Source organism: Scyliorhinus canicula, chromosome 6 (genome assembly GCF_902713615.1).
Source record: "Scyliorhinus canicula chromosome 6, sScyCan1.1, whole genome shotgun sequence".
NCBI lineage: Eukaryota > Metazoa > Chordata > Chondrichthyes > Carcharhiniformes > Scyliorhinidae > Scyliorhinus > Scyliorhinus canicula.
Window position 1 is genome coordinate 14,625,352 of NC_052151.1, and position 13,655 is coordinate 14,639,006.

The 13,655-nt window shown below is 51.8% G+C and overlaps 1 protein-coding gene across 1 annotated transcript in view; it reads right to left on the reverse strand.

Annotated features, from left to right (window-relative positions):
* The window catches only part of LOC119966932 (calpain-11-like), a 134,757-nt gene that overhangs the window by 61,468 nt on the left and 59,634 nt on the right, over nucleotides 1-13,655 (reverse strand). Inside the window, exons 7-8 of the mRNA XM_038798890.1 lie at nucleotides 6,288-6,376; nucleotides 1,220-1,294 (exon numbers count right to left, since the gene is read on the reverse strand). Of these exons, the coding sequence (XP_038654818.1) occupies nucleotides 1,220-1,294; nucleotides 6,288-6,376 (164 nt within the window). The remainder of the gene's footprint in view (nucleotides 1-1,219; nucleotides 1,295-6,287; nucleotides 6,377-13,655) is intronic.

The window sequence follows — 13,655 nt, forward strand, 5'->3', positions numbered from 1 at the left end:
AGATCCCAGGGTCACTGATCCCTCACTCCCTGGGTACAGATCTCAGGATCTCTGATCCCTCACTCCCTGAGTACAGATCCCAGGATCGCTCTCTGATCCCTTACTCCCTGTGTACAGATCCCAGGGTCTCTGATCCCTCACTCCCTGTGTACAGATCCCAGGATCTCTGATCCCTCACTCCCTGTGTACAGATCCCAGGATCACTGATCCTTCACTCCCTGTGTACAGATCCCAGGATCGCTCTCTGATCCCTCACTCCCTGGGTACAGATCCCAGGATCTCTGATCCCTCACTCCCTGTATACAGATCCCAGGATCACTCTCTGATCCCTCACTCCCTGGGTACAGATCCCAGGATCTCTGATCCCTCACTCCCTGTGTACAGATCCCAGGATCACTCTCTGATCCCTCACTCCCTGGGTACAGATCCCAGGATCTCTGATCCCTCACTCCCTGTGTTCAGATCCCAGGATCACTCTCTGATCCCTCACTCCCTGGGTACAGATCCCAGGATCACTGATCCCTCACTCCCTGTGTACAGATCCCAGGATCACAGATCCCTCACTCCCTGGGTACAGATCCCAGGATCACAGATCCCTCACTCCCTGGGTACAGATCCCAGGATCTCTGATCCCTCACTCCCTGTGTACAGATCCCAGGATCACTCTCTGATCCCTCACTCCCTGGGTACAGATCCCAGGATCTCTGATCCCTCACTCCCTGTGTACAGATCCCAGGATCACAGATCCCTCACTCCCTGGGTACAGATCCCAGGATCTCTGATCCCTCACTCCCTGTGTACAGATCCCAGGATCACTCTCTGATCCCTCACTCCCTGGGTACAGATCCCAGGATCTCTGATCCCTCACTCCCTGTGTTCAGATCCCAGGATCACTCTCTGATCCCTCACTCCCTGGGTACAGATCCCAGGATCACTGATCCCTCACTCCCTGTGTACAGATCCCAGGATCACAGATCCCTCACTCCCTGGGTACAGATCCCAGGATCACAGATCCCTCACTCCCTGGGTACAGATCCCAGGATCTCTGATCCCTCACTCCCTGTGTACAGATCCCAGGATCACTCTCTGATCCCTCACTCCCTGGGTACAGATCCCAGGATCTCTGATCCCTCACTCCCTGTGTACAGATCCCAGGATCACTGATCCCTCACTCCCTGTGTAAGATTCCATCAGAAGATATTTATTAATTTTTTCTTACCAGAACTCTCCATCTTCCCGATTTATCAGGAGATTCTCTTTGATTCTGGGATCGACCCGTGTCCACTGTATTGACCTAGTTTGTAATACATTGAAATAGACGGATTAATAGCTGGACTAATTCTGATCTCAGAGACTTTGTGTCACATTGGCCTTCGAATGAGTGAGTGAAACCGCTGTAAATGTGGAACGGTCACAATTTCCTGTTCATTTTACGTGAATTATATTGTTATGATTCCCAGGGTAGGGAATTTTCAAATTAAGTATCACATCCTACCCAAATCATTGTGGCACAAACAGCAATGAAGGACCAATTAATCGGTTTCAGTTCCCCTGCTTGAGGGAGGAATGTTGACCAGTATTTCTGGATTATGCTCTCTGATTTATCCATTCCTGCCATTAGGTCTGTGATACCCGTGTGAACCACAGACAGAGAGCCACATTCTCTGATTTTCAGATGAAGTGCGGAGGATCCGTGGTGTTTAACATGATAAAAATGGGCGGCGGTCCATCGCTGATGCTGCGACCAGTGAGTGGCTGGCAGCTGCTCCACGTAAAACTCCCGGCTTCCACAAAATAAATGGCCGGAGAATCGGCAGGTCCGTAGCCACGCTTGCGCACGCCGATGGGCTACAGTGGCGCACCGTACAACATAGCGCCGGCTGTGCGCGGATCTGACCTGCCAGACAGTGCCCACCTCACCACCCTCGGCCACCTCCCACCAGCCCTCACGGAAGCCCCCCCCCCCCCGGCCAGCAGCACGTCTCCCGCCCGACTCTGGCGACTCTGAACACAGTCCGCAGCCATCACGCCGGGTTCCCACACGGCTGGGAATCATACATCCCCCACGCCATTGTGAGCTCAGCCCATCGGGAGCTGAACATCTGGGAAGGGCCTTCAGATGACGTCCTCCGGCCGTCCCAATGGCGTGCGGCACGCTCCGCTATGGTGCCGTTTCAGAGGGGGCGGAGCATGCGAAACCTGCGTAAAACAGGCACCGCCCCCAGTTCCGACATAAAAAGGGATTCTCCGCCCGATTGCTGGTTATGAAATCGGCGTGGGAAACGGAGAATCTCGCCCACGGGAACTCCGTTTAGCATCTCGTCCAAATGACGGTACGGCTCTGAGGGTTCCGCTTGCATTATCTTCTCACATTTCTAAAGTCGTTCTTGAACCTATGATCCATTGAGTCAGAAGTAAGAGTGTATCACATCACTGAGGCATCAGTTAGGAACTCTGGCTGGTTCTCACCTCTCTATCATCCTTTAAGAATATCCTTACAACCTAACTCCTTGACCATGTTCCTTCTAATATCTCCTCCCAGGATCCGGGAACAATCCTTGGGAGGTTTGACTCTGTTAAATTCACAGAATGGTTCGTTGGCCATTTCAGAGGGCATTCCATAGAAATTTCTACAGTGCATAAGGAGGCCATTCGACCCACCATGTCTGCATGACCCACTGTAAGAGCATCCTACCTCGACACAAGCCCCCAATCTACCTCCATACTATCCCCACCTAATGTGCAAACTCGTCATGTGTGCGCACTCAATGGCCCAGTCTCCCCACCACCCAGAGTCCAAAGATGTGCAGGTAAGGTGGATTGGCCATGCTGAATTAGGCCTCAGTGTCCGAAGGTTAGGTGGGGTTACGGAGGGGGAGTCATCCTGGACAGGGGGCTCTTTCAGAGCATTGGTGCAGATTCTGCACTTGTAGTGCTTCTATGATAGGTTCTATTCTATCATTGGTTAGGCCACAGTTGGACTATCATGTGCAGTTCTGGTCACGGCACCACACCATCGGAAGGACGTGATTGCACTGGAGGAGGTGCAGAGGAGATTCACCAGGTTATTGCCTGGAATGGAAAGTTTCAGCTATGAGGAAAGACTGGATAGGCTGGGTGTGTTTTCCCTGGAGTAGAGGAGGTTGAGGAGGGATCTGATAGAGGTATACAAACAGATGAGGTAGAAAGACCAGGGTCGCGACTCTCCGAGCCCTGCGCCGGGCCGGAGAATCACCGCAACCGCGGAACGCCGCCGCGACACCGGTGCGCAATTCTCTGAGGTGCAGAGAATCGGCGCCATTTGCACCCGTGTGTTTGGCGCGGCGCTGGTCACAGGCCGCTGTCCACGACCGGGCTGCCGATTCTCCGGCCTGGATGGGCCGAGCGGCCGCGCGGAAACGGCAGAGTCCCACGGGCGCCGTTCACCCCTGGTCACTGCCGGCGGGAACTCTGCGCGGAGGGTCAGGGGGGCAACCTGTGGGGCGGGGAAAAGCGCTCCTTCACCGGGGGGGGTGCTCCGCTGGGGTCTGGCCCGCGATCGGAACTCACCGATCGGTGGGCCGGCCTCCCCCTCCCGGGCCTACTTTCCGCTTCCGGCCCCAGAACCCCCGCGCCACGTTGCATCGGGGCCAGAGCGTTGAAGGGTTGGCGCGGCCCAACTGCGCATGCGCGGGTTGGCACGGCGCCCATTTGGCGCCGGGGAGGGAGGCTGGAGCGGCGTGAACTGCTCCAGTGCCGTGCTGGCCTCCCGTGAGGGACAGAATCGGTAGTCCCCGCGCCCGTTTCGCGCTATCGTGAAACGCGATGGCGTTCACGACGGCGCGAATACTTAGTCTCCATTTTGGAGAATCGCCCCCCTGAGGTTTAAGGTGAGGGGTTAGTGTTTAGGGGGGACGTGAGGAAACACGCTTTCACCCAGAGGGTGATGGAAATATGGAATGTGCTGCCTGAGAGGGTGGTGGGGGCAGATACTCTCACAACGCTCAGGAAGCATCTGGACCAGCACTTAAATCACCAAGGCATAGTCGGCTATGGACAAAGTGCTGGTAAATGGGATTAGTATAGATCGGTATTTGATGGTTGGCATAGACATGGTGGGCCGAAGGGCCTGTTTCTGTGCTGTAGACTCTATAACTCTATGAACTCTTAGCCACCAGGTGCAAAGTGTTTGCTTCAACTTGCTGGGAAATATTTCCATTCCAAACTGAGCAAATTTGGGTTATTGTATCTGGATAGGTTGGATATTGGAGCTCAGAGGAATGAGCGATGGTCTTATTGAAACATAAACGGTCCTGATGGGAGTTCACAGGGTGGATGAAAGGATGTTTCCCCTTATGGGAGAGACTGGAACGAGGGGGTACAGCCGTCTCCCATTTAAATTCAGAGGTGAGGAGAGAGGTTCGATAGCCTGTGGAATTTGCTTCTCCAGAAAGCAACAGGGGCTGGGTCATTGAATGTTTTTCAGGCTGAGGTAGATCGATCCCTGATTCACAAGGGAGTCAAACGGTACAGGGGTTAGGCAGGAAAGTGGAGGCCAACCGTGATCTTATCAAATGGTGGAGCAGATTCAAGTGGCTGAATTTCCTACTCGTGTTCCTAAGTCATAGGTATGTGTAAAGTAAAGTCGCCATGACCCCAGATGACCAGAGGCTGCTTTCCCCTTTGAAGGGGGGAGTTGACTGGCAGTGAGTTAACCTGAGGGTCACCGCACCCCAGGCAAGGGGGTAAGGTTGAGAAGGCGGGGCCTTCATGAATAACCTCAGCAGGTACAGAACTGTGAAGCCGCGCTGCTGACTGAACCAGCTGTGCAGTCAACCAAACTTTCTCACCAAGGATTCTCTCCGCCCTCACATTCAGAAACTGGACTGTGGTTGCCCATATTTAATGCAAAAATTGCCTCAAGCATCTATTTGATGACAAGATGATTGCTCCAGAAACATTAAACGCTGACAGGTAGGCCTGACGAGGAATAAACAGCTGCAGGCAAAACGCTTTGCTCATTCTGAAATATAAGCTTCCAGGTAGACGGGACTAACTGGTTAGTGGCTTAATTCTCGACTGTCAATAACTACCGCTGAGTTGGCACTCGCACTATTGACTGTGAAATCTCAGTTCTGGCATTCAATGCCCAGTTTAAATACAGCAGTTTGTCAGCCTGCATTTGGTGGTGTGATTTACTGCTGGTTAGATTGCAGCACGGGCCCAGTGTCTGAACACTGCCTCAGCTCCAATTCCCCTCTGGAAGCACTTTGACAGGCAGCAAATGGACAGCCAGAGGGCAGTACTGAGCAGGGCTTCCCCGCCGGCCCCCTGGCTGTGGTGGTTGGAGGTCAATCATCTCAGCTCCAGGACATCACTGCAGGAGTTCCTCAGCGTAGTGTCCTCGGCCCAACCATCTTCAGCTGCTCCCTTCCATTATAAGGTCAGAAGTGGGGATGTTTGCGGATGACTGCACAATCTTCAGCACCATTCGCGTCTCCTCAGTCAATGAAGCAATCCATGTCCAAATGCAGCAAGACCTGGACAATACCCAGGCTTGGGAAGAATCCTGGAACTCCCTAACAGCACAGTGGGTGTACCTACACCTTAGGGACTGCAGCGGTTCAAGAAGGCAGCTCACCGCCAATTTCTGAAGAGGATTTAGGGCTGCCCTAACCAGCGATGGCCACACCACATGATTCACCAAAAAATTCACTCGATCATCTCCTGCAAACAGCAATGTTATAAATGACTCGATATGCTGTTGTTGTGGTGATTTCTGAGGCAAAAGTCTCCAGCTTTTCCTCAAATTGTGCCACGGGGTCCTTTTACATTCACGTCTAAGACAGTATCTAGATTAATAGAAAACTGCAAATCAGCAAATCTAAAAATCTTATCCAAAAGGGCTGCACTAGTGTTTTAATCACTGTTGTGCTCGTATATCTGGAGTGGCATGTGAACCTGCAGAGTGCTTTACAGTGAGCACAGCTGACACACAGCTTAAACCCATGCCAGTGCATTGTTACTCACAAACCTCCTGCCAGTTCCATTGCGGCCAGGTCATTTATAAATAGGTGTAGTGTTTAACATCACTGTGAGGGGCAGCGAGAGGATTCAGTAGCTTCCAGCTAGATTCCTCGGTGAAAACTCAAACCTCTTCCACAAAGACATGGGAGCAGCGAAGGACCCTTGAGGAGCCCTTTGCCGGCCTGACTGTAAACGAGACTCAGTCAGAACAGCACGGGAAGCTGTGTGTGAATAAAGGCAGCGGTATAATATTCAGTTGTCATGGTAACTGCTGAACTCACCGATCACTCCAACGCTCGTTCCACTCCACATTGTTACCCCACGGATTCCTGACTCGGATTAACTGCTCTATCCGGTTTTTGTATGGCACCTGCTCCGCACACACCACCGGGAAAGAAAACAGGGAGATAATTCAGGATTCTTGTGCTTCACAATAAAGAGACAGAATCAAACAGGAAAAGCACACAGATAGGCTCCATACACTTGCCTCATCAAAACGCTCAGTTCCGATAAACACACAGGCCACAGACAGGCTAAACACACAGGCCTCAGGCAGGCTAAACACACAGGCCTCAGGCAGGCTAAACACACAGGCCTCAGGCAGGCTAAACACACAGGCCTCAGGCAGGCTAAACACACAGGCCACAGGCAGGCTAAACACACAGGCTGGAGACTGGCTAAACACACAGGCTGGAGACAGGCTAAACACACAGGCCTCAGGCAGGCTAAACACACAGGCTGGAGACTGGCTAAACACACAGGCCTCAGACAGGCTAAACGCACAGGCCTCAGGCAGGCTAAACACACAGGCCTCAGGCAGGCTAAACACACAGGCCTCAGGCAGGCTAAACACACAGGCCTCAGACAGGCTAAACACACAGGCCTCAGGCAGGCTAAACACACAGGCTGGAGATAGGCTAAACACACAGGCTGGAGATAGGCTAAACACACAGGCCACAGGCAGGCTAAACACACAGGCCTAAGGCAGAATAAACACACAGGCCACAGGCAGGCTAAACACACAGGCCTCAGGCAGGCTAAATACACAGACCTCAGACAGGCTAAACATACAGGCCACAGACAGGCTAAACACACAGGCTGGAGACAGACTAAACACACAGGCTGGAGACAGGCTAAACACACAGGCTGGAGACAGGCTAAACACACAGGCTGGAGACAGGCTAAACACACAGGCCTCAGGCAGGCTAAACACACAGGCCACAGACAGGCTAAACACACAGGCCACAGACAGGCTAAACACACAGGCCTCAGACAGGCTAAACACACAGGCCTCAGACAGGCTAATCACACAGGCTGGAGACAGGCTAATCACACAGGCCTCAGGCAGGCTAATCACACAGGCCTCAGGCAGGCTAAACACACAGGCCACAGACAGGCTAAACACACAGGCCTCAGACAGGCTAAACACACAGGCTGGAGACAGGCTAATCACATAGGCCTCAGGCAGGCTAAACACAAAGGCCACAGACAGGCTAAACACACAGGCCTCAGACAGGCTAAACACACAGGCTGGAGACAGGCTAAATACACAGGCTGGAGACAGGCTAAACACACAGGCCTCAGGCAGGCTAAACACACAGCCTCAGACAAGTTAAACAAAGAGGCTGGAGACAGGCTAAACACACAGGCCTCAGACAGGCTAAACACACAGGCCTCAGACAGGCCTCAGACAGGCTAAACACACAGGCCTCAGACAGGCTAAACATACAGACCTCAGACAGGCTAAACACACAGGCCTCAGACAGGCTAAACACACAGGCTGGAGACAGGCTAAACACACAGGCCTCAGACAGGCTAAACACACAGGCCTCAGACAGGCTAAATGCACAGGCCTCAGACAGGCCTCAGACAGGCTAAACACACAGGCTGGAGACAGGCTAAACACACAGGCTGGAGACAAGTTAAACGTACAGGCTGGAGACAGGCTAAACACACAAGCCTCAGACAGGCTAAACACACAGGCCTCAGACAAGTTAAACACACAGGCTGGAGACAGGTTAAACACACAGGCCTCAGACAGGCTAAACACACAGGCCTCGGACAGGTTAAACACAGCCTGGAGACAGGCTAAATACGCAGGCCTCAGACAGACTAAATATGCAGGCCTCAGACAGGCTAAACACACAGGCCTCAGACAGGCTAATCACACAGGCCTCAGGCAGGCTAAACACACAGGCCTCCGACAGGCTAAACACACAGGCCTCAGACAGGCTAAACACACAGGCCCCAGACAGGCTAAACACACAGGCCTCAGACAAGTTAAACACACAGGCTGGAGACAGGCTAAACACACAGGCGTCAGGCAGGCTAAACACACAGGCCTCAGACAAGTTAAACACACAGGCTGGAGACAGGCTAAACACACAGGCCTCAGACAGGCTAAACACACAGGCCTCAGACAAGTTAAACACTCAGGCCTCAGACTGGCTAAACACACAGGCTGGAGACAGGCTAAACACACAGGCTGGAGACAGGCTAAACACACAGGCTGGAGACAGGCTAAACACACAGGCCTCAGACAGGCTAAACACACAGGCTGGAGACAGGTTAAACACACAGGCCTCAGACAGGCTAAACACACAGGCCTCAGACAGGCTAAACATACAGACCTCAGACAGGCTAAACACACAGGCCTCAGACAGGCTAAACACACAGGCTGGAGACAGGCTAAACACACAGGCCTCAGACAGGCTAAACACACAGGCCTCAGACAGGCTAAATGCACAGGCCTCAGACAGGCCTCAGACAGGCTAAACACACAGGCTGGAGACAGGCTAAACACACAGGCTGGAGACAAGTTAAACGTACAGGCTGGAGACAGGCTAAACACACAAGCCTCAGACAGGCTAAACACACAGGCCTCAGACAAGTTAAACACACAGGCTGGAGACAGGTTAAACACACAGGCCTCAGACAGGCTAAACACACAGGCCTCGGACAGGTTAAACACAGCCTGGAGACAGGCTAAATACGCAGGCCTCAGACAGACTAAATATGCAGGCCTCAGACAGGCTAAACACACAGGCCTCAGACAGGCTAATCACACAGGCCTCAGGCAGGCTAAACACACAGGCCTCCGACAGGCTAAACACACAGGCCTCAGACAGGCTAAACACACAGGCCCCAGACAGGCTAAACACACAGGCCTCAGACAAGTTAAACACACAGGCTGGAGACAGGCTAAACACACAGGCGTCAGGCAGGCTAAACACACAGGCCTCAGACAAGTTAAACACACAGGCTGGAGACAGGCTAAACACACAGGCCTCAGACAGGCTAAACACACAGGCCTCAGACAAGTTAAACACTCAGGCCTCAGACTGGCTAAACACACAGGCTGGAGACAGGCTAAACACACAGGCCTCAGGCAGGCTAAACACAGCCTCAGACAAGTTAAACACACAGGCTGGAGATAGGCTAAACACACAGGCCTCACACAGGCTAAACACACAGGCCTCAGGCAGGCTAAACACACAGGCTGGAGACAGGCTAAACACACAGGCTGGAGACAGGCTAAACACACAGGCCTCAGAGAGGCTAAACACACAGGCTGGAGACAGGCTAAACACACAGGCCTCAGGCAGGCTAAACACAGCCTCAGACAAGTTAAACACACAGGCTGGAGACAGGCTAAACACACAGGCCTCAGGCAGGCTAAACACACAGGCTGGAGACAGGCTAAACACACAGGCCTCACACAGGCTAAACACACAGGCCTCAGGCAGGCTAAACACACAGGCTGGAGACAGGCTAAACACACAGGCTGGAGACAGGCTAAACACACAGGCCTCAGACAGGCTAAACACACAGGCTGGAGACAGGCTAAACACACAGGCCGGAGACAGGCTAAACACACAGGCCTCAGGCAGGCTAAACACACAGGCTGGAGACAGGCTAAACACACAGACTGGAGACAGGCTAAACACACAGGCTGGAGACAGGCTAAACACACAGGCTGGAGACAGATTTTTTTTAAATTTCTTCCGTCAGACCTGGGCGTCATAGGCTGTGCCCATCCCTAATTGCCCTTGAGTCGCAGCTAAGAGTCAACCGCATTGTTGTGGGTCTGGCTGGGAATGGATGGCCGATTTCCTTCCCTAAACGACATTAGTGAACCAGATGAGGTTTTACAAAACTCGCAAATGGTTTCATGGTCATCATTAGACTTTTAATTCCAGATTTTTATTGAAGTCAATTTTTAGCATCTGCAGTGGTGGGATTTGAACCCAGGTCCCCAGAGCATCACTATGGGTCTCTGGATTACTATTGATGTGACAATACCACTACGCTATCACCTCCCCTAAAACACACAGGATAGGGACAAGCTAAACACAGGCTGGAGGCAGGCTAAGCACACATTATGGGGACAGGGTAAACACACAGGCCTCAAACAGGAGAATTACACAGGCCCCCAAGCTGGAGAACAGCACAGACCTCAGACAGGAGAAATACACAAACCTCAGACAGGAGAATTACACAAACCTCAGACAGGAGAATTACACAAACCTCAGACAGGAGAAATAAACAGGCCACAGGTAGGAGATAAACACAGACCTCAAACATGTGAAATACACAAGTGTCAAGCACGTGAATTACACAGGCCTCTAACAGGAGACATACTCAGGCCTCAAACGGAGAATTACATAGGCCTCAGACAGGGGAACTACACGGTCCTTAAACAGGAAAGCAATACAAGCCTCAGACAGAAAATTGCCCAGGCGTCAAACAAGAGAATTACACAAGCCTAAAACAGGTGAAATACACAGGCCTCAGAAACTTACACAGGCCTCAAATAGAGAATTATACACGCCTCAGATAGGAGAATTGCATGCTTCATCAGGAGAGCTACACAGGCCCCAAACAGGAGAAATACACAGGCCTTGGATAGGAGAAATATACAGGCCTCATACAGGAGTATTACAGAGGCTTAAACATAAGAAATACGCAAGCCTCAGACAGGAGAATTTCACAGGCCTCAAACAGAGAGTGACACAGGCCTCAAACAGAGAGTGACACAGGCCTCAAACAGAGAGTGACACAGGCCTCAAACAGAGAGTGACACAGGTCTCAAACAGAGAGTGACACAGGCCTCTGTTACCTTGGGTGAGTGTGCGATCAGTTCTTGCCCCACAGACCCCAGAGCCCCAACCTAAGTGAATTAACCAATAATTTGTATATTTTCCTGAGATCTTTAACCCTTGACGGCTCAAATTAGTTACTGGCATCAGATTTATGAGTAAAACATTAACAAACTGTTTATTTATAATAAGAATGTAAGATGAACATATAATGGCAATAACAGAACAGTAGTCTACGAGGCTACGTCGCCCCAAAACCCCGTCCCAAGCTCCACCCAGACACACACAAGACAGACACACGGTGAAGAGGTAGGGGAATAATTTAAATAATGGGAATTGAAGGAAAAGGTTTGAGATGAATTTTAGCTGCTGAGGTTGTGGTCTCTGTATGTTCCGCTCTTCTCTGAAAGTGACCCTCCGGGAATTGATACACACAGGAGGTTTCGATCAGGGCAATTCTATCCTTCGGCCACCAGGTGGAGCCTCCACCTCCCTCAGATAACGCTGGAGCTTTGGGCGGGATTCTCCCAGCCCGGGGCCAGGCTGGAGAATCCCTGCGACCGCGAATCGCTGCCCCGATTCTCCGCAGATTGGCGCCAGTGCGTTTGGCGTGGCGCCGGTCACGGGCTGCTGTAGGCGGCCGGGCCGCCGATTCACCGGCCCGGATGGGCTGAGCAGCCGCTGCAAATAGGCAGAGTCCCGCCGGCGCCGTCCACACCTGGTCGGCGGGAACTCTGCGCGCAGAGTCGGGGGGGCCTGTGGGGGGGGGGGGCGCAGGAGGGGGGATGCGCCCTGGGGGGTGCCTCCGATGGGGTCTGGCCCACGGTCGGGGCCCACTGATCGGCGGGCCTGCCTCTCGCTCCCCGGGCCTATTTTCCTGCGCGCCGCCCCCTGAATGCGTTGAGGGAGGCCACTGCGCATTCGCGAGTTCCGGGGCGCCCAGTTGATGCCGGGATGGGAGGCTGGAGCGGCACGAACCACCCCAGCACCGTGCTAGCCCCCTATAGGGAATGGCATTAAACATGAAATTAGTGATGCATGTAATAAGGGAATATCGGTGATCATGGGTGATTATAATTTTCACATAGATTGGGCAAATCAAATTAGCCACAATGCCGTAGAGAAGGAATTCCTGGAGTGTATATGGGATGGGGTTTCTTGACCAATATGGGGAGAAACCAACTAGAGAGCAGACCATCTTTAACTGGGCATTGTGTAATGAGAATAGAATCATTGCCAATCTGGCTGTACGAGACCCCTTGGGGATGAGCGACCATAACATGATAGAATGTTTTATCAAGATGGAGAGTGAAGTAGTTGATTTGGAGACTATGAGGATATGAGGCGTGAGTTGGCCTTGATAGATTGGGGAGAGTTACTTAAAGGGATGACAGTGGATAGACAATGGCAAACATTCGAGGAACGCACGGGGGAACTACAGCAACTGTTCAATCCTGTCTGGCACAAAAGCAAATGGGTAAGAGGGCCAATCCATGGCTTACAAAGGAAATTAGAAATAGTATCCGATACAAGGAAGAAACATATAGATTGGCCAAGAAACATAATAGGTCTGAGGATTGGGAGCAGAATTCAGCAAAGAAGGACGAAGGGATTGATTAAGAAGAGGAAAGTACAGTACGAAAGGAAGCGTGTAGGGAACATAAAGACTGACACTAAGAGTTTCTACAGATATGTGAAGAGAAAGAGATTGGTAATGAGAAATATAGGCCCCCTACAGACAGAAACAGGGGAATGCATAATAAGGGACAAAGAAATGGCTGAGCAATTGAATACATACTTTGGTTCTGTCTTCACAAATGAGGACACAAATCAGATCTGAGAAATGTTGGAGAATGAAAGGTTTAGTGAGAGGGAGGAACTAAGGGAGATCAACATTAGTAGAGAAATGGTGCTGGGAAAACTGATGTGATTGGAGGCGTATAAATCCCCAGGGCTGAGAATCTGCATCCCAGAGTGCTTAAGGAGGTGGCTCTGGAGATAGCGGATGCATTGGTGTCATCTTCCGGGATTCTACAGACTCTGGAACTGTCCCTGCAGATTGGAGGGTAGCTCACGTCACTCCGATATTCAAAAAGGAAGGTAGAGGGAAAGCAGGGAATTATAGACCAGTAAGCCTAATATCGGTAGTGGGGAAAATGCTTGAATCCATTATCAAGGACTTTATAGCGGAACATCTAGAAAGCAGTGGTAGGATCAGTCAGAGTCAGCATGGATTTATGAAGGGAAAATCATGCTTGACAAATCTGTTGGAATTCTTTGAAGCGGTAACCAGTACAGTTGACAAGAGGGAGCCAGTCGATGTGGTATATTTGGACTTTCAGAAGGCGTTTGACAAAGTCCCGCATAAGAGATTATTGTGCAAAATTAAAGCGCATGGGATTGGGGGAAACTGGTTGGCTGGGGGCACTGTGGGGGGGGGGGGGGGGGAACGCGAGCAGCCGAAGAGGGGGACTATTTTTGCGGCTGGTCCGCCATGAAGCACGGCGCGGCCGCTGCAGGCTGCCGCCATGGATGGCCACGGACCCGGCA